Raw genomic sequence first — 21092 nt, 5'->3', positions numbered from 1 at the left:
AAAGGGAAATACACAAAATATGAGACCATGAAATATAGAATTATTTTTTATAATATTATATTTGCATTTATGTAAGATTGTTTTTTCCTCTTGTGCATGTTTGAAAGTATTTTACAGAAAATAATTTTAAATTCTGCCCACGTGCTGCCCAGCTGAGTATTGAATACCGTTCCATGATTAAATATGATGACACTGGGCTTTGCAAAGTCATGAAGGAAGATTTAGCAGGGACAGGATGAGAGCTATTTTGCTGTCTTCCCCAAGTTAACGTTACTTCTACCTGTGAACAGAGCAGTAATTCCAGTCTATCACTTCAATTGCAAGGTCTTTGGTTGCACTGCCTTGTGCCTTTCCTGCTTCCAGACTCGTTCTACCTGTCAGAATCCCCAGCGTTTAATCAAAGAGAATGAAACAGAACTAACTAGCCTGAATTCTGCTGGATGTGCAAAGCGAGGAGTGAAAGGAGTGATCAGAAAAGGATGATCTGAGGAAATATAAAGCAAGAAGCAATAGCAGAAATAGATGAGCAAGAAAAGGTATTTTCTTCTTCATGTGCAGCGCTGCTTGTCATTGAGTAACTGCATCCTTCTTGTGGTTTAGCCCCAGCTGGCAACTAAGCACCACGCAGTTGCTTGCTCACTCCCCCTCCCCCAGTGGGATGGGGAAGAGAACTGGGAAAAAACTCGTGGGTTGAGATAAAAACAGTTTAATAGGACAGCAAGAGAGAAGGAAACAACAATGATAACAACAACAATAATACCAACAAAGGAATGTACAAGAACAAGTGATGCCCAATACAGCAATTGCTCACCACCTGGTGATCGACAGCCCGTCCCCGAGCAGCGATTTCCACCCCCCGGCCAACTCCAGTTTATGTACTGGGCATGACGTCGTATGGTAGGGAATATCCCTTTGGCCAGTCTGGGTCAGCTGTCCCGGCTGTGTCCCCTCCCAGCTCCCCATGCATCCCCAGCCTGCTCGCTGGCAGGCCAGCACGAGGAGCTGGACTGTCCTTGACTACTTAGCAACAGCTCAAAACATCAGCACCTTACCAACATTTTCTCATCCCAAATCCAAAACACAGCCTCATGCCAGCTTCTGTGAAGAAAACCAGCTCTATCCTGGCTGAAACCAGCACGATCCTATTCACTTCTGTGGCTTCTCTGCACTTCCCACCACCTTTGTCTGCCTCTGTCGTCACTGCACACTATTCATCTCGAAACTCCTTTGTCATTGCCCAACACTTTTGGGTAAATTTTTTTCCAAATATTTTGGAAGGTGCCAGGCACATGAGAGGATACTGACATTACATATACACACTAAATTAATATATTCACATGTATAGCTTGTGTCTTTCTAAAAACATAACTAGACCAAAATATTTCCAAATATTTTCATATTTGGAACAGACTGGCAACGTTTTGTGTAAAACTTTCTTCAGGCCTGAAATAGAAACAGTAACTCGTGAATGACAAAATAAGCTGGGAACAACTGCTTTTGAGATAGTTTGATTTTGTTCATCAACAATTAGCAAAAAGGGAGCTCCAAGTGTCAAATGGATGGAGGCTAGAGGGGCAGATATGGTGCAGTACCTCCTCTGGGTTATTCAGACAAAAACAGTGTTCTTTCTGTGTCCAAAGTGACCTTTTGGCAAAAAAGGTACTTTTTTGGTTTTTGGGGTTTTTTTGGTTGGGTTTTTTCCCCCCATCTAGAATTTCATTTTATACAGGAAGTACAGCTGAAGATCCTCATTTCACCACCATAAGGAGGCGATCATGAACACTTGTCAAGAATTCACACTGGCAACCAAGCCTCAGGTACAATCCAAGATTGCCCAAATTCTACTGTCTTCATCAGTCATCAATAAGACACTCCTTCGTTGAAGATGGCACCCTATTCTGTCAAACAACACTACAGAATTATTTTTTTTTATTATGAATTATCAAATCTAACACAAAAGCATACAGCTTTCAAAATGACATCATTACTGAAGAACTGGTAGCATGACAAGTTACCATGCTGTGCTTCCTTGCTCCATTCCAACCTTTCCTCAGCAAGAAGCAGTATTTCAACACTACAGTTTGATCTTTGTTCTAGTTTCTCCTCTCACCCCTACCTGAATCTCAGAGAAAGAAAAATCCTGCAGCAACAACTGGGTCTGAGATACTTCACTTATTTTCACAAACCTTTCAGCATTTTGTACCACTCTACATTCCTTAGCATTCTAATTTCATACATTTCTGATAAATCACTTGGCAGCAATTGTACAAAATAGCGAGAATTAAACGCTGTTTCACAGGAGACACGCATTAGATCAACTGCAACAGAAATGAGATGGGCAGTGAAAGACTGTTGGCGTACTGCGCATTGGGACCACTGCTATTTTGAGCACTGCTTACCCCTAAAGATGATCTAAACCTTGCAAAGAAACTATCATTTTACCTGAATTTTGCCTTCGTATGTAATAAGTAGACAGGAAAGACTATAAATCATCATAACAGCTAAAGACACAGCAAGGTACGTTTTAGAGGTACAACTGACAGTTCAAATGTTATAGATCCCAAATGTTACAGGCATTTGCCTTGCAATATCTAAGGAGCAGTAGTACAACTTTGCAAAGCCTTAGAGAACAACTGTCAATCAACCAAAGCTCAAGAAAATATGGCATGTCGTGGACAGCAGACAGAAGTGGTTATAAAAATTAAATATAATGGGAATTGTATTAATTTTCTTGTTGTCTCCATTCTTAGATGGAGCAGCAATAAAAAGTGTGGAATATAATGACAAACACAAAACTCTTTTAAGCTGTAGAGCTGAGTTTCAAATTTATTCAAAACTCACCATAAGCTTCCCTCCCACAGAGGAAATGATTCAAGTTTCCTCTCCTCTGTGCTTTCTCCATTGTATCTAAGCATGGTCCCCACAATGTGTAGAGATATACAATTTTGTTTTACTGAGGTATTTTTAAAATCCCTTCGGCTGACACTGAAGCCAGGAGTTAATGCAAGTTTGGCACTGTTAAAGTGATCCTTTCCTGCCATCTAGGGGACACATACCAGTGTGCAGAGGAACAGAGGACTGTCTTCACAGTTACATACAGGAAAACTTTCTATGTGAAACACTTATCCCTACGCAGCAAAACAAAAATCAACTTAATTGAAGAGTAGCTCAACTATCAAGAAACAAACCTAACTGAAGAGTAGCACAACTATTTTATTAGAGACCAGATGCATTACAGTTTAATTCTGGCATAATCCTAGAATTTTCCTACAGTAAATTTCAGTTAAATGCCCAGCAAAATATTGAGTTGAAAATTTAAGCCCCGCTTTTATGACACACAGCCATGTCTTTTCAGCTACTCAGTTATACAGAAAGCCTTTTGATTTTCCTGGATACTTCAAGAGAGCAAGATCTATGCTGCAATAAACAGCATGTAGCCATCAACAGCCAATACAGAGATAAAAAGAAATGATTGAGATGTCTATGGTACCAGAAATTGAGAAAGTCAGAAAAAGCAAAGTTGCATCACACCTGATATTAAGAAAACCTAGTTCAGTGTCAGAACTTGCTTTTCAATACATCATTTTCACAAAGCACTAACTTTCCCAGAGCCTTTCTGCTGCCTGCACAGTGGGCAGGGCAGAAACTTCTTATGTAGCAACATGCCCCATGCACTACGCAGACAGTATGCTTGCATCTATATTGCTCTACCCTAAAAAGCAAAATATGCAGCCACTCAGTGACAAAAGGTCATCAAGTTAGTGTTAGAAAAAGTTGAAAGGTTGTTCCAAGATGTGAGCTCCTATTGCTCCTGGTAGCATCGCAGTCACATTTTTCATATCTGCTCGCTTCATTGTGGCCTTCCAGGCTTTTTCACACAGCAGATTCTACAAAAAGCAAGCACAAACTCAGCTAAATGTACAGCATAGCCAAATGCACTCAAAAAAATCCAAACAAGTTTTTCCTCCTCCTCTTCCATTTGGATTTGTTTTGCTCATTGAAAGGGAACAGTTCACTAAAACACTCTTCTCTAAAACAAAGACCCATGCTTCCCATGACTGAAACAATATGAAAGTCTTTTTAGGATCAAAGTTGGAGCTTCTCCTGGAAGGAAAAGAAGCAGGTGTCCAACCAAGATGTTTCATGAACTGGCTGCAGTTGCACAAGATGCAGGCCCCGATTCTGCCCCAGTGAAGGGATTGAAGATGAAATGCCTGCCCTAACCCCTTACACTTAAAGTGCCAGTGTTACTCCAGTCACTTTTCACAAAGAACAACCAAAAAACCCACTCAAATTCAGAACAACTCTTAAAATTAATTTTATTTTGATAAAAAAAGAGTTTGAGTAGCTCTGCCCAAGTCCTCTCTCCATTACTGTGTGTAGTGTGTTTAAATAGCTGGAAAGGATCACTGGCTTGGGGATACTGAAGCTCTTTACCGCCTAGGCAAGAAATTCCAAAAAACGAACAAATAAAAAGCCACATGCCAACCCATGTACAGCAATATAATATAAATCTGTATAAATCACCTCAATTTCTTGAACTGGAACATAGTTTGTGCTGTGTAAGCATATACAGAAGTTTAATATTAGACCAACACTGCTGATGCAAAAAAAATCTCTATCTCTAGACATTACATTTATGGAATATGTTGTTCACAGAAAAAAAGAAAGAAAAAAAAGGAAAGTCTCCTGCACAATCAGGATAACAGCACACATTTCAGAACAAAAATCCCAGTGGTGCATAGCAAGCCTTAAATTTGATACAGAAGAACTTGCAGAGATTAAAACTAAGAAACTGCTAGTGCCCACAGGTATGGAGGCAGCTGTGACATGGGCCCAAGTGTTAGTACAGCCTACCCGGCTAAACTTCAGGAAATCTGTGCCCCTGTACCAGAACTGTCGCACAGGTTCTGCAGAACATCCAGCTAGGGGACTCTTTACATCCCCAGATAAGATGCAAGCAATGCCTTGAAAATGGAGACTGCTTGGGGATAGAGGGTAAACATGAACACAAACTGAAAGAAAGTACTTCAGCTATGTAAATACAAAAAAAAAAATAAAAGGGACATAACAGTGTACTGAGATTGGATTTAGCAAGACAGGTGTATGAGGAAAATGCGGTTTACTTGGTAAAACCTATAGAGTATGATCACTTGCTTTTTTTTTTTTTGACAGTACCTCATATAGCTTAATCATCATCTTTAGACAAGACAGTACAAGGCAACAATACCTTGCGGGGGTAAGGGAGAGAAAAAAAGGAAAAAAAAAAAAAAAGGACAAAGGCTCAAATTAGAAACAGGATGGAAAGGTAGTGAGGCACCATCAAGAAATCAAGAGAGTTTATTTCCTAAGCCTGACCTCCAGTGGTGAGTACAGAGACTAAGATAAGGTACACCCTTAAGGCAAACAACCATGAACATACTCATGAACAGTGAAATACATATTCAGGACCTCTCAAACAGATTGAACATTCCACTTAGTGAAGCAAATTACAAAGAAGCCACATTCAGCCAAAAGGAGTACATCTGTGCCTATGAAAGCTGACACGTTCCAGCTTTAGTTTTCTGAAAACAAAGCAATTTTATGTCAGATTTTACTATCTACAGTAGCATTTGCGTAGTCTTACAGAAGTTCTGGCTGTTTTACACAAACTTTGTAGATACAAGCCAACGAATTACAGAATTTTACACAAAATTCTGTAATTCGTTGGCTTGTATCTACAAAGTTTTATCTTCATTTAACATATGCTTATCTTCCCATTAACTTAAGAAACAAAAGCCAACAAGCATGTGAGGTTTCTGGGTTTGTTTTTGCAAAAATGATAAAAAGTATGGTTTCAGGAAGGCAACTTCATTCAGTGTTTCAGGAGGTATATTCCTATGGGAGAGATGCATCGTGTCTAGATGACAGCGTGTAAATACAGGCACGTACTTATTTTGTTACTCTGGTCCTTCTGCTTTGAGAACATCTTCAAAACTCTTTATTCTTAGGGAAGATTTTTGAAATTGCTGGAGAAAAAGGAAACATATCATGTTACATTAAAAAGGTCACCATTAACACACTAGGCAAAGATACAGAAAAAGTATCTACTATTTAAATCCTATCCTTACGAAATACTGTTGGGACACAGAAAAACAGGAATTCAACTAGTTGTACTTCCCATCCCCAATCCCAGTTTTCAAAAAGCAACACAAATTACTGATCTGTCTGTAAATATTTGTCTACAAGTTGTATTTTACCCATAAGCCTTTTTTTTTTTAATAAAAAAAAGGCAAAACAGAACACAAAAGCAAGTAATCTCTTAAAAAAATTACTTGAAGAGCACAAAAATCAAACATTTACATAATTGTTCATCAGAGCTTTCTTCCACACCAACCCCCTATTTTGGTGTCTGTTTACAATATTTACATGGTGAAATGACTACCAGTTTGACTGTAGAATTTTATTTGCAAAATTGGAAAAAAATTCAAACTGCGTATTTTACAGGGGGCATTTCAGTTTACAAAGAGCAAATGAACTTTTCAAAAATTCAGTATATGAAGTTATAATAGAGAACACTTCAATATTTGCAAGCTACAGTAACTGTGAACGGTAGGGTAAAGAAAGAAAACTGTTTTCTTCTCAGCATGACCCACTTTAACATGCCAAATGGTACGAAAAGTAAAGCAACTTTTTATGATCACAAAACATTTTTCTTTCCTCAGTAAATGGTTTTCATGTACAACATATTATTGAAGCAGATGAAAGCTAGCTGGACAAAAAAGGTAGGAAGGATAGTACACTTACTACTCAATTGGCCAGCTTATTTTTTCTAGCACTTGTTTATGCAATAAGCCTTTATTCAGTCTTAAAACAATTAACAGGGAGAGAAACATTAAAGTTATTACTGGATCTACTTAGTAACAACAGTTAGCTTACAGACGAATGCATCGGGGAAGGGAAAGCCTTATTGTAAAACTTAATTCCACTTCAAATAAACTAAGCAAATTAAATAAAGCAAGAGCTTAAAAGTCTGCAAAGATTATTTTTAATAAGCAGATCCTGCCCACCTCATCCAAGCATGACAAAAATTGCTCAAATGTGCATGCTCTAGAGGCTGTTAAACAAATTGGAACTATTTCTGTCATAATATGATACATAACACAATGGGTCTGATGTTACAAATTAGACTGTAACATGCATATCCATTGCTTTATTACAGTATCCTGTATTTTGAGTAAAATGGATTATTTAGGAGAAAAATCTTTGTGATATTTTACTCAAGAATGTTTTGAAATATTTCCTTATATTTGTAATTTCCTTTAAGAAGTTGATTAACAGTGTTCTTTGTGAACAGTATATTAAATGCAGAGTATTTTATGTGCAAAAGTGCAAAAACCACCTGCAATACACTTACTATATACAGATGAACAAAAATAATGCAGTGTTAGGCACTGTAAAGACACATACAGTGTTCTAAAGCACCCCACTGTAAAAGTTATTTTAATCAAACTACTTTTAGTTTAACAGGCTCTGAAGGTGATTAAAAATACCAAGCCCCACAATTCCACACCAAGCCTTTAAAAAAAAAACAAAAAACAAAACCCCAAGCAAACCCAATGCTGTGAACAAACCAATATCATAAATGGAAAACCATTGTAGAAAATGAAGTAGTAAGGTGATGAAAATCATAGCTACTGTCAAGAATGTTTCCTTCTGTAAATGTGCTCCAAGGTCTTAAGTGTTAGGGAATTAAAAGAAAACTTTCATTATTCTGATATTCTAAGGTCTACAACATTACCATTTCCTCCTAATCAGTTAGATTTATTACCTCAGGTGAGATTGGATTTAGTAATCAAATGATAGATTTATGAATGGTTTTACCTGGAGAGTGTTAAATATAAAATGTTTGGGTTTGTTTTTTTTTTAAAGCAATTAAAGGGCTATATATCCAGATAGTGCTTTTTATAAATATTTGGGACTGCATTCTGAATTGCATAAAAATGAACCTGAAAATAAATCTATATTGCAAACTACAATTATTAAGTCACCAAACAAGAAACCTCATTCACAGTATCTTTTTATTTTTTTCATTTATAATTTCCTTCCCTAAGAACAAAACAAATCTTAATTTCACATGTTAGAACAGTTGTTCATATGAACATTGGAGCAAGAAGCTTTAGTACCAGATTTTAATCTTGCCTTGCATTCCTCTTTAAGCACTATTTTTCACTGATGTAAATTACTTTCTGAGAATTTTGACTTGACACTCAACATAGTCTTTCTCCTAAATGTGACTTAATATATAACTTAATTCAACCCATCACTTATTCCACATGTATTCAAAGTCTTTTTAACACTTATGACAACTTATTTGCTGATACTTTCATAATTTCATTAAGCTTTGTTCAAACAAAAATGGAACGAAATTGAAATTTACAAAACCTAAATTTTTATTAAAGAAAACAGTGTGCTTTAATTATCAAAACAAGACTTATCAAAAACACTTTATCGTTAAAGGACTCTAGTCAATTATAGCGTAATGGTTCTAGTAACCAGACTCCACATAGTTTTTAGGCATGAAAAGGTGCAGCATGGTGCTTTTGGAAAGCCTGCCAAGCATTTATAAAGGTTAGATCCTTGACTGCTGCTGGGATTTCACTAGGAACTGGGTGCCCAGTATTGTGTTTGGGTTTTTTTGCCTCAGATTTTTTTGAGGGCGTTTGGTGGTTGGGGTTTTTTGGGTGTCTAATGTTCTCCGTTAACTTCATCCATAACTTTAGCTTCTCTTTACAGTTCTATCTTCATCCCCTTCAAACTGAATGAAGAGTTACTAGGTCCAATCTTTCAACACCTGTTTTTCAAATAGAAGCTCTCTACTTTTTCAGCTTTCAGTTCCTAAATTTCTGGTGGGTGAATCTAACTCGAACAACCACCAAGAGTTCTCTCCTGCAAATAAGACTAAAAACAAATTTAAGGCAAAATATTTTCTGTGCAACAGAGTCTGAAAACATATATGATAGTAGGTGAATAAATGTCAAGATTAGCTTCACTCTGAAGTCTACAGATACAGCACCATGATTTTGTTCTGTTTATAAATCTGGCTTCCCTTTTGATTTTGCATTCATTTAGAAAATAGCATTCTCACCAAAAGGTGAGGAAGGTTTATGTGTACAGTATTTAAAATTTTAACAGATTACAGCAAGTCTACACGTAACACTGGCTGCCGTGATTTCAAATTTAGTTATCAAGAAGTTTATTTCTAAAAAGGTATTCAAGTTCTAGATGACTAAACCACCACTTAATAACAAAATATTTATCCACTGTACAGAGATGTATTTTCAAGTCAAAGAAAAAGAATCATATCCTAGAACTACTTACCAGAGAAATTGAGAATGACATAGATTTTTTTTTTTTAAGGCAGAAGTTCAATTATATACCAGGTTAAAAGCCACCACAATACTAACTATAATTAACTCGTTCAGAATTTAAGAACTTTCATTCATAACTATTAACTCCCATGCTGGCTAGAACTCTACTGATGTTCCAGGAAGCCCAGCTGGAGATATGATTATCCTTAGAGGCTAAACTATGCCAGAGTAAAGTCAACTTACTCACTACTTTTTCATTATTAAACAAGCTGCACTCATTTATGATAGTAAGTTATAGAAACTATTTAAAAAGAGGAAGTATGAAATATTGACAATGACAAAACAGATTTTAAAAAGCTATCATTGAAAAAGTTAGAATACATATTCAGAGAAATTTCAATGCTTAAAAACAGATTCACATATGTTCATCCAGTTGAAGATTAGTGTATTAAAAAAAGTTAAGAAAATACTTTGTGTTTCAGTTCAACTGCACTTGATTCAAGTACAGTTTGGGGGTTGGCTGATATAAATTAAACATGGTCACTGCCTCAGCAGCCAGAAGTACAGAAAAATGTACATGTTCACAGGATAAATAGAAGTCTCTTCTTTTTGTGGGAGGGGGGAAAAGCTATCTCACTCCAATACGGGAGGTCATCCACTCCAAGCCTTGGCATAATCTGAAAGATAAGAGATGTTATATTGGTACTAGTTCTAGTCCAACATCTTTCAAGTATTTTCTACTTGTTTTATGTTTAAAAACATGTACTTAAAATAAAATCAGCTGGAACTGGGATTGAAACTTGAACAGAGTAAACAGTGTTTTAAACTATGTCTACTTAGGCTTTAACAAGAAGATGGTTAAATCATACTATTTTATTGAAGCATGGCTTACTAATAACTACATGAAACCAAATCAGTTTTTCTTTTTCTACTGATTTCCCATGAAAGACTGCTTACCTGAAAACTAGACTTTTACATACTAATACTAAAAGAGAAAGGACAGGTACCCAGACTGAACTGGTTCACAAAAAGGCAGTGTATCAAGAATTCCAAAATCCCATTACAAAATTAAAAATATGTTTATATGCAACACTGAGATTCCATGGTTCTAATCTGCTTACTCACTCAATTTGCATCTCTCATTAAAAGTCTTCCATTTCAGAAGATAGGCCTTCCTTTGATGTTCTAGGGATCTAGTTACCTAGTTTATGCTACCTTTGTAAAGTATATAATGACTTAGCTATCACAAGAGCTAGCTTCACTCGCATGGGGCTAATCTCCCTAGACTTCTGCCAGATCTTCCCAAGGAAGATTCAGCTCAGCCATCTAACTCTGGGAATTTTTTTATGAGTTGGTCTCACTACTGTCACAGTTTTAAGTATTCTAATACTCATCTTTTTTAAATAAGAAAGAAGCAGCCTAGGATGGTCAATGTTTCTAAACTGAAGTTCATATTCATTACCATATTAAATCATTTCTATCTTCCTCCAAATGCCAACTTATTTTAAGGTCTGAATTAATACATAAACTAAATACTCAAAAGTGACTTTGGCAAAACCGGTAGGAGTAAAGCAGAGTTAAGTCTCAGAATGAAACAATACAATCCAAAGACTCAATCAAAAAACCAGTTTGTTTTCATTAACATATCCCACCCTAAGGAAGCGAATGCTACCAATCACTCTACAAGACATCTCCATTACATTAGAAAATACTTCATGCTAGAAGTAAGAAAGATGCTCTCACTTCCCAAATACTTTAGTTGGATTCACTAGTTTTCATGTCACAAGACCACATTATTGTGAAGGTTGTACAACACAGCTGAAAAAAGCCTCTATTACACATTAGAAGACTGCTTTAAGAATCCAGATGAAAAATTAGCACACTTCAGACCATGTAAGCAAGACACTATCCAACTTTTTACAGGCATCCAAAAATGTTTTTTGATCTCTACAGACAAAGGATCTAAGGAAAGCTCAGCTTTCGATTTTAGTAATTGCTGGCATAAGGTATATGAGTTTCAAAATTAGCTACATCAGCCAGATATAAATAAAAGCTTTAATATTTGTAACAATTTTGGTTCATGACAGATCTATATACTTTTTCATCAAAACTATGTTTGAATGCGTATCAAAAAACTCCAATGAACCAAAAATGAACCCCAAAACCACCACCCCCCCTTCAGAAGTTTACAGCAGATCAGAATATAACTGAAGACAACAGTAGCTTATTTCTTTAACTACACAAAGACACACAGAATGAGAGGGCAGCACACAGAGTAAAAAATTATGCCAACAGCTATGCATTTGGGGGGGGGCGGTCTGTGTTGTTGCTTGGGTTTTGTTTGGGGTTTTTCTCAGCAATAAGCTGAAAGACTTTCATACAAATTTGGAGTTTGAGCTATGAACAAAAATCCACAAGGTTCAATGAAGAAAAATTCAAAAGGTCCCTCTGACTGCAAACATCAGAATATATGTTCTTTTGGGAAATCCACATTGATGTCAATAGGCTTCTACATCAGTATTCTCATTTACCATATATTACCATACTAAGCAGTAAGCATTTACCCTTCTCCTGTCAAGGCACAACAGGACTGAATGTGCCACGGGTGATCCTTTATGGAGCTAAGAGTGAGGTATGTAGAGATCTCTGCAGCTGTCATGCAACCTTTCATGTCCTGCTTGTTTGCAAAGATGAGAACTGCAGCCTTCCGTAAATCCTAGAAGAATTTAAAGTATTCATAGTAGTTATTATAAAGAACTAAAATGTTATTGTGCAAATTGAAGTTCTTAAAAGAACTGTATTCAAGTTAATCTACAATTACACAGCAGCATGGAATCTTAACAATGTAATTAATTTTTAATGCAGTAAGACTGAAGAAACTAATTTATTCAGAAGTGTTCCCCACCACACAGAATCAAACTATAATGTATTATATGACTATCTTTTTGGTTTTGACCACATGTTCATATGTTAACTAATGAAAGTTTTGTTAAAATATATTTCATAAAGCTCCAAACCATCCAGACAGCAGAATTATTACTGGATAAACATTCCAAAAGCTACATTAGCTACTATTCAAAAAGAAAAGCCTGCTAGATAACATTCCCTTGAAATTACCTTCAACTTCATTAAACAAATTCTGTAGTGATTAAAGCAGTAACAATTTAAGAAAGCTATCTAAATTCTTTAAAGTTTTACCCTATTGTTCTAAAAAGGGAGCTCTAATAATGCTGCAGCAGCTTTAGTGAAAATGGAAACTAATAAAAAGTTGTTTTGTTTCTGTATGGAAATTAGGATTCCACACAGCAATGAGACAAGAACTGGGATGTGGGGTTTTAGGAATGCAGAAAGGTAAACAAATGCAGTACTCAGGAAGGGGACAGTTATAAATAAGTGTTCAACGCATTTAAATGTATATTAAATTTTGAGATGATTTCTCCACAAAGAGAAAAACACACCCAAACCTTTATGGTCCAAAGTTGAAAATTCACTCCTACAAGTAGTACAGTCTAGGTCTACTGACTGTTTTCAAGAGACAGTAGATCACAACCTGCTAAGAGTTTATAACACTGGAAACTAATAAGTTACATGAGAAAACTTCACCATAAAAAGTCATCTTGCCACCTTTTTTGGTAGGCTATTTGCTCCTTACTACCAGACTCAAACTTTATTAATATTAACTATAAAGTAAAAACCTCACTCATTTGAAACAATGCAAATCTCTCAGAGAAATGAACTCCACAGAATTACTTGCACTGTACTAAATACTTTTCATTCAAAAATTTAGATATTCATATTTGAAACAACCCTAATTTAGCTTGAGAGTGATTACAGAAGTTTTTAATGTACTTTAGCTAATCCAATGTAGATGTTAATTTAGGATGTTTGACCGAGGTGACCCAATGTTGAACAGTCCTCAATACAACATATAATAATAAAACTACAAACAAAATAATCCAGAAGGAAACTGAACTGAAACCAATTTTCCCATAGTATTAGATAAGCTCCTTAATTTTAAGAAACCAGATTAAAACAAACAAGAAAGAAATGGAATTGTCTACTTTCTAAAATAAAAATAAAAATATATTTTAAAAAAGTTTATTGAAATTTTAACCATTTAACTGAAAGAAGAGAGATGATGGTGGAGAACAATACTCAGTTATATTAATATGAAGTTTAAGATACTTTACAAGTTCAACACTTGCAAAACAAAGAGTGATTTGACTACAACAGGCAAGCCCTACTAGAAGATTGCTTCCTAATAATTTTCTGTTTATTTATAATTTACATGGTTTTAAAATGTGACCAATATGCATACACATTTAGGCTGAGAAATTATAGTATAATTTTTGCTAACATAGGAAGCATGTAATGTTATTTGACTGTTCTCAACAAAAGAAAACTATTATCCCAACTCCCCACCATACCTCATGAGCCAGCATTCTATAAAGTTCTTCTTTTGTAATAGAAAGTCGCTCTCTATCAATGCTGTCAACAACAAGAATGATGAACTACGGGAAAAAATAATAGTACAGCATGTAAATACAAAGTATAAATTACAGAAAGCAAGTTTTCAGGAGACCACTACCACAAGTCTTCCTATATAAGACAGACAGAGACTTTCAGAAGACACTAGAAAATAGAACAACAGGTTTATTGTTACAGTCTTTCGCTCGAGTGCTGGGAATCATACATGAAGATTATAGTTAAAAAAAAAATTATTATGCTTATACATTTCACCACTGCTATTAAGATCTACTTTCATGTATTACAGTTAAGTCTCCTTGGCGGATTTTCAAGTCCTACATCATGATCAAAATAGTGATGTAGGTACCAAAAGCAATTACAGATAGTGGATTACATTTAAAATGTGGATGACAAACTTGCTACACAGTTATCAATGAAAACAGCTATTACTGTCCACTACTACTTGCACACTCAGAAAACTATAAAATTGAAATTGAAACTCCCCATTTTGAAAGAAGCATTTTTAGCAATTCAGCATCATCTTACTCACAAAGCTTAAGAAATGTTATTTTATAGTATATCAGACCTCAGAAAGCTATGTACCTGTGGCTTAACATTATGTTGTTGCACACCACCTTAAACTTGGTAGCACAAAGGGCCTGTGCGGTTGGCCCCTCACAACTTTGCACCCTTCCACCTAGGGCACTTGGAGATGGCTACAGCAGTGATTTTCATGGAATCACAGAATCTTTGGGTTGGAAGGGACCTTTAAAGGCCATCGAGTCCAACCCCCCTGCAATGACCAGGGACATCTTCAACTAGATCAGGTTCCTCAGAGTCCCCATCCAACCTGGCCTTGAATACTTCCAGAAATGGGGCATCTACCACCTCTCTGGATAACCTGTGCCAGTGCTTTAACACTCTCATTGTGAAAAAATTTCTTCTTTAGATCTGATCTAAACCTACCCTCTTTTAGTTTAAAACCATTACCCCTTGTCCTACCGCTACAGGCCCTGCTAAAAAGGCTGTCCCCATCTTTCTTACAAGCCCCCTGTAAGTACTGGAAGGCTGCAATAAGGTCTCCCTGGAGCCTTTTCTTCTCCAGGCTGAACAACCCCAACTCCCTCAGCCTGTGCTCATAGGAGGAGAGGTGTTCCATCCCTCTGATAATTTTTGTGCCCCTCCTCTGGACCCTCTGCAACAGGTCCATGTCTTTCCTGTGCTGAGGGCTCCAGAGCTGGATGCAGTACGCAGGTGGGGTCTCCCCAGAGTGGAGTAGAGGGGCAGAATCCCCTCCCTCGACCTCTGCCATGCTTATTTGATGCAGCCCAGGATATGGTTGGCCTTCTGGGCTACGAGCGTACTTTTCTGGCTCATGCCCAGCTTTTCATCCACCAGTCTCCCCAAGCCCTTCTCGGCAGGGCTGCTCTCAATCCCTTCATCCCCCAGTCTGTATTGGTAACAAGGGTTGCCCCGACAAAGATGCAGGACCCTGCACTTGGCCTTGTTGAACCCTCATGAGGTTCATGCGGGCCCATTCCCCGAGCTTGACCAGGTCCCTCTGGATGGCATCCCATCCCTCATTTTACCCTCATTTCTCTTGGCTATGCACTTGTGAATACTGAGACACTGCTAGGTCTGGCACATCAGGTTTCCCATGGGAAGCAATTGTCATTGGTATGAAACTTACCCTCTTTTACCCCACCCTTTCTGCCCCTCGTTTTGTACCTTCTATTTCATAGCCTTACGCTAGAGGGGAAAAAGACATGGCGTTACATAGCAGGTAATACTCAAGTAAATGCTTATAAGCATTACACAACATAATTTATGTGCACAAACCGTAACAGCTGATCAGTGTTCAAGACTTGCCCTGCCCAGAGTGTGCTCCAAGCAGCGCTAACAGCATCGTAGATGGGAACAACTGGTAGGGATATCCGATGAAAATTATACAGATACTATTAAAAAAAAAATAAAATTACAGGGAACACATGCTATGTTGTAGAGGAAACCAAGGAGATGACATTCATCTGAGAGACTCCATCACTTCTCTGCCTAGATGGAAATAGTCTTCCACCCCTTTTCTATTTTACTGTAACTCTTTTTGTTTGCACCCATCCCCAATAATTTAACCATAAGAGCTTCCTCCCCTTTCTTCTCCCCTCAAATCTTGTAATGTCTGTAAGCCTGTCTCAACATCCTTTATGCAAAAATATGATCTGACTGTTAAAACAGAATTGCAGAATTAGCCATATTAAGTTGAAACTAATTAGGACAGGTATGCACTGACAAGATTATTTGTGGGATTTTTACATCACTCCAAAGATTTTGTTTAGATTGCTTCAATTTACAGATAAGGAAAGAGAAAAGAGAGACAGTAACAAAACAGAAGGATTAGAAGTCACCACTATAATTCTCCAACATATGCTCCAAATCACTTTGCCTTATAAAATTAAGGAGATTCATTACCCATTGAAAATGACCACAAAATATGAAAAACTAGGTCAATTTAATGCTGCTGTGACTTTGAGATGTCTAGCAGATGAGGAGAAACAGTAAAGGAATTACTCATATTGGGAAGGCTAGGATTAGCATATTAAACAGACCCCTTTTCCTCCTCAACTGTTTCCAGCACACAAAGCTTCTAAGTAAAGGGAAAGTTCTTCTTTCCAAGTACTAGAAAGCACTGGATTTCAAACACTTACTAGCCAGAATATGATGAACAACATCTCAAAAGAATAAAAAAAACCCTAATGTATAAATCTCCCCAGATTCCAAAATCAAAGATTCTCAGTGGACAAATGTCAAGAACTTATTGTTATTGTACCACATAATGCTGGCAGAAGTCTCTTCACCCTCATTTGTATGTGCCTTAGAAGTAGCCATACTTTTCTAGATAAAATTAAGTTTAAAATACTAGAGATGAAGGTTGATTATGTCATAACCAGGCTTTTAGTAGATAAAAAGTTTCTGAACATCTAGGGTCGATCACTCTAATCTCCCCTCTCTCAAAGGGGACCACAGGACAGAAAACCTCATTTTACAGGAGGATGGAATGCTTATATCATGAGTAATACCTACAAGAGATCTCTACTACTAGTAGAATAGTAAGAAATTAAGTCTAATATCTTTTACATCTCTCTACAGAGATTTTATGTGCATGTTGCATTGATAACCTTTTGGCATCAAAAAGACTGGCATAAAGATCAAACCCCCAAAAGACAGCTGTTGCTGAGCTCTACTCCAACCTTTCCAGCAATGGTAGCTTTACCAGTTACCTGATGAGTACTGGACAGCTAAACTTTCCTTTATCCTTTGGATAAAAGCCGCAAGCTGATGAGCTTTTTAAAAGAATAAGAGAAAGTTTCATTCCTCACCCTTAATTATTTTTACCTCAAAAACAATTCAGACTAGATGTACAGGAGTTAGGTTAACCACTGCAGATACTCACCGAATTTACAAAATTTTCCTTTTATTCTAATTGAAAAACCATGCAAAAAAACCTGCTTGATCTGAAATGTATTTTGATATCATGTGATTGTCTAGGAAAAAAGTCTAACTTCACATTTGTATGACAAATTAAACAACATTACTGTAAAGTATACAGGAAAAAAACTTCAAATATTACCAGAAAATTGGCTGCATACCAGAGACACCTTACACTTCTTGGGTTTAGATTTAAACTCAGGGTCCTGCACCTGGGTCTGTGTAACCCACAGTATCAATACAGGCTGGGGGATGAAGGGATTGAGAGCAGCCCTGCCAAGAAGGGCTTGGGGAGACTGGTGGATGAAAAGCTGGGCATGAGCCAGAAAAGTACGCTCGTAGCCCAGAAGGCCAACCATATCCTGGGCTGCATCAAATAAGCGCGGCAGAGGTCGAGGGAGGGGATTCTGCCCCTCTACTCCACTCTGGGGAGACCCTACCTGGGTCTGTGTCCAGTACTGTGTCCAGCTCTGGAGCCCTCAGCACAGGAAAGACATGGACCTGTTGCAGAGGGTCCAGAGGAGGGGCACAAAAATTATCAGAGGGATGGAACACCTCTCCTCTTATGAGCACAGGCTGAGGGAGTTGGGGTTTTTCAGCCTGGAGAAGAAAAGGCTCCAGGGAGACCTTATTGCAGCCTTCCAGTACTTACAGGGGGCTTGTAAGAAAGATGGGGACAGCCTTTTTAGCAGGGCCTGTAGCAATAGGACAAGGGGTAACAGTTTTAAAGTAAAAGAGGGTAGATCGAGACTAGAACTAAGGAAGAAATTTTTCACAATGAGGGTGGTGAAACACTGGCACAGGTTACCAAGAGAGGAGGTAGATGCCCCATCCCTGGAAACATTCAAGGCCAGGTTGGACAGGGGGCCTGAGAAACCTGATCTAGTTGAAGATGTCCCTGCTCATTGCAGGAGGGTTACATTAGATGACCTTTACATGTTCTTTCCAACCCAAACTATTCTATGATTCAAGATTTCAAAATAATACAGCTGCAATCTTTATTAAAATCTACCAATATTCTTAATAAATAAATACAATGTCAAACAAACTTATTGAACTTCCAGATTTCAAAGCAACTTCTCATACCTCTGTGTTTGAATAATAGGTATTCCATGATGACCTTAACGATTCTTGTCCTCCAATGTCCCACATTAAGAAATGAGTGTTTTTCACCACTATTTCTTCTACATTGCTTCCTATGGTTGGAGAAGTATGAACCACTTCATTCATTAAGCTAAAGGAAACAATATCACACCATAAAGACCAGCCAGTACAACCCACAAGTCTTGTCACAGCTCAATTGTAACAAATCTGTTGTAGGAAAAGTAAATACGTATAACCGATAAAAAACAAACAAACAAACAAACAAGAAATCAAAAACCAGGCATATTTCAAAAAGCTACACATTTGAATTTTTATAGAAATAAAGCAAATATTTAAGAGCAGTTCTTTCTTTAGTAAAAAGATTAGTTCAATCTGAATTTGGTCTAAAAGCTGTGATTGACGAAGCTCTAGTATGCCTTTGTAGCAGAGACTGTAGACATGTGCAATGAAAAATAAATCACATAAAAAGCTTATAACAAATGGATAAGCATCTGTGTTTTAAGAGGCTTCTCTTTTTAAAGGACACTAACAGATACTTAAAATGCACTTATTTCAAAGTAGAAGCTGCTGTTCTAAAGACCCCAAATAAAGGGAACACTAAACTGTGCAAAATATAAATCAGAATATAATTTTATCAGATCACTCACTTAGTAACTCAATATTAAAACAAATTACTAAGGACTGTTTGTTTACATAGCCAAAAATTTCTCAGTTCTAACCTTCAAACTTTGCCAAAGGTGCTTAGGAAAAAGTTTTTTTGGAAAATATCCTCTGCTGCCTTTGTATCCAAATATATGCATTGTACTTTGGCTACACCTTCCTCCTTTTCCACAATTACAATAGTAATTATGTACCCACCAATATTCTTGAATTTATCATTCATTCCTGTAATACTGGCAAGACTTGGGAGCAATGATGCTATTGAAAATGCATAAGGTAGGATGTAGGCAAGATGAAATACTATTTTGAGGAATCTTCCATCACAAATTTGAGACTAGAATCAAGAAACATTTGGAAACATTCATGGATTTTTGCAGACTGGCTAGAATATCCATTAATTTAGAAATCACTTTCTTCTCTGGAGTTCTTAGCAACAGGATATTTCTATGCTTACAAATAGAGATAGGCTTTGACAGCAAAAGAATTTGCAGTTCACTTTGTGCCTCTAGGTACAATTTTGTTATTCAATTTATAGCTCAGTTTTAAAACATTGCAGTTCCTTCACCTATACTTTAAATATTTACTCGCTTTACAATAACTATTCCCATTAATGTACAAACTGTGATCTACACCCCTAGAGATTCTGCCAGGTCGCAAAGCTGAATTTTCAATGATTAAACAATGACAAATACTAAAATGTAAACAGAGAAACAAAGTAGTTTGTATACTTACAATTGGTAAAGAATAGTAGTCTTTCCAGCATTATCAAGTCCCACTATGATTACTTTGTGCTCTGCATATACACAAAAAAAGACAAGAAAAAATTAGTGGAAACAGCAAGAATTATCGTTCTGGTTAATCACTTTTCTGTACTGATTATTTCAGTAGCTTACACAGACTACTGGTGACTTCAAGACAGAGGAGGAAAAAAAAAATCCACAAAGCCTCATCTTCTCTCGAGACACGTTTTAGGAATAGTCAGTACTGGATGTCATCATAAAGGAATGGTTACAAATATGATTACTTCATCTAAAAAAATAAATCTGGTTTTAGAAAGAAAAGTACAATGAAAAAGTGTAACTCATAGCAGTGTTATCATCTTAAGAATACCACCAAACATTCAAAGACTGTACAAAATATTAGCCTAACATTCAAGGATCAATAATAACCACTCGCTAAGGGACCACCATCATTCACACGGTAAAAACTAAGAGGAAGCTGTATTTTTAATAGATCATACATTCTCGCATTTGCAACTTCTGAACTGAAGTCACAGAATGATTGAGGTTGGAAGACACTTCTGAAGGTCATCTGGTCCAAATCCCTTGCTCAACCAGGGCCACCTCGAGCCAGTTGCCCAGAACCATGTCCAGACGGCTTTTGAGTATCTGCAAGGATTGAGACTCCACAACCTCCCTGGGCAGCCTGTGCCACTGCTCAGTCACCCTCACAGTGAAAAAGTGATTCTTGACCTTCAGAGGGAACCTCCTGTGTTTCAGTTTGTGCCCACTGCCTCTGCTCCTGTCACTGGGCACCACTGAGACGAGCTGGGCTCTGTCCTCTTTGCACACTCTCTTCAGATATTTATATACACTAACAGGATCCGCCCCCCCCCCCCCCCCCCCCCCCCCCCCCCCCTCACTACACTAAACAGTCCCAGCTCTCTCAGCCTTTTCTCACATGTTAGCTGCTCCAGTCCCTTAATCAACTTTGTGGCTCGGTTGCTGGACTCTCCAGCATGTCCATGTCTCTCTAGCACTGAGGAGCCTGGAAGCAGATACACTACTCCAGGTGAGGCTTCACCAGTGCTGAGTAAAAGGGAGAGATCTTCTCCCTCAACCTGCTTGAAAGTCCAGCTTATAGAATAGTGATCTTCCAAATGCTGCAATGTTATTTTTCCAGGCACAAAGGAAACAAAACAAACAAAACAAAACAAAGCAAAGCCCCCAGAACTTATATGCTTCTCTGTAGTTAATCCTTCTTAGAATTTCAAATACAGCAGCACAGACAATTGGAATGGTGATTCTT

At 37.3% G+C, this 21092-nt stretch overlaps 1 protein-coding gene across 1 annotated transcript; it reads right to left on the bottom strand.

Moving 5' to 3' along the window:
• Positions 1–8920: 8920 nt before the first annotated feature.
• LOC104615556 (ADP-ribosylation factor-like protein 5B) lies at positions 8921–19853 on the bottom strand. Its single transcript, XM_010286307.1, has 5 exons — positions 19797–19853; positions 18387–18534; positions 13778–13861; positions 11915–12066; positions 8921–10027 (listed from the first exon to the last, which is right to left on the bottom strand). Exons 2-5 carry the CDS (start codon positions 18528–18530, stop codon positions 9979–9981), a joined length of 429 nt encoding a protein of 142 aa, XP_010284609.1. The 5' UTR covers positions 18531–18534; positions 19797–19853; the 3' UTR covers positions 8921–9978.
• Positions 19854–21092: the final 1239 nt, after the last annotated feature.

This window comes from Phaethon lepturus, unplaced genomic scaffold (assembly GCF_000687285.1).
Source record: "Phaethon lepturus isolate BGI_N335 unplaced genomic scaffold, ASM68728v1 scaffold6964, whole genome shotgun sequence".
Lineage (NCBI taxonomy): Eukaryota > Metazoa > Chordata > Aves > Phaethontiformes > Phaethontidae > Phaethon > Phaethon lepturus.
This window is presented reverse-complemented; position numbering and strand designations above follow the sequence as displayed.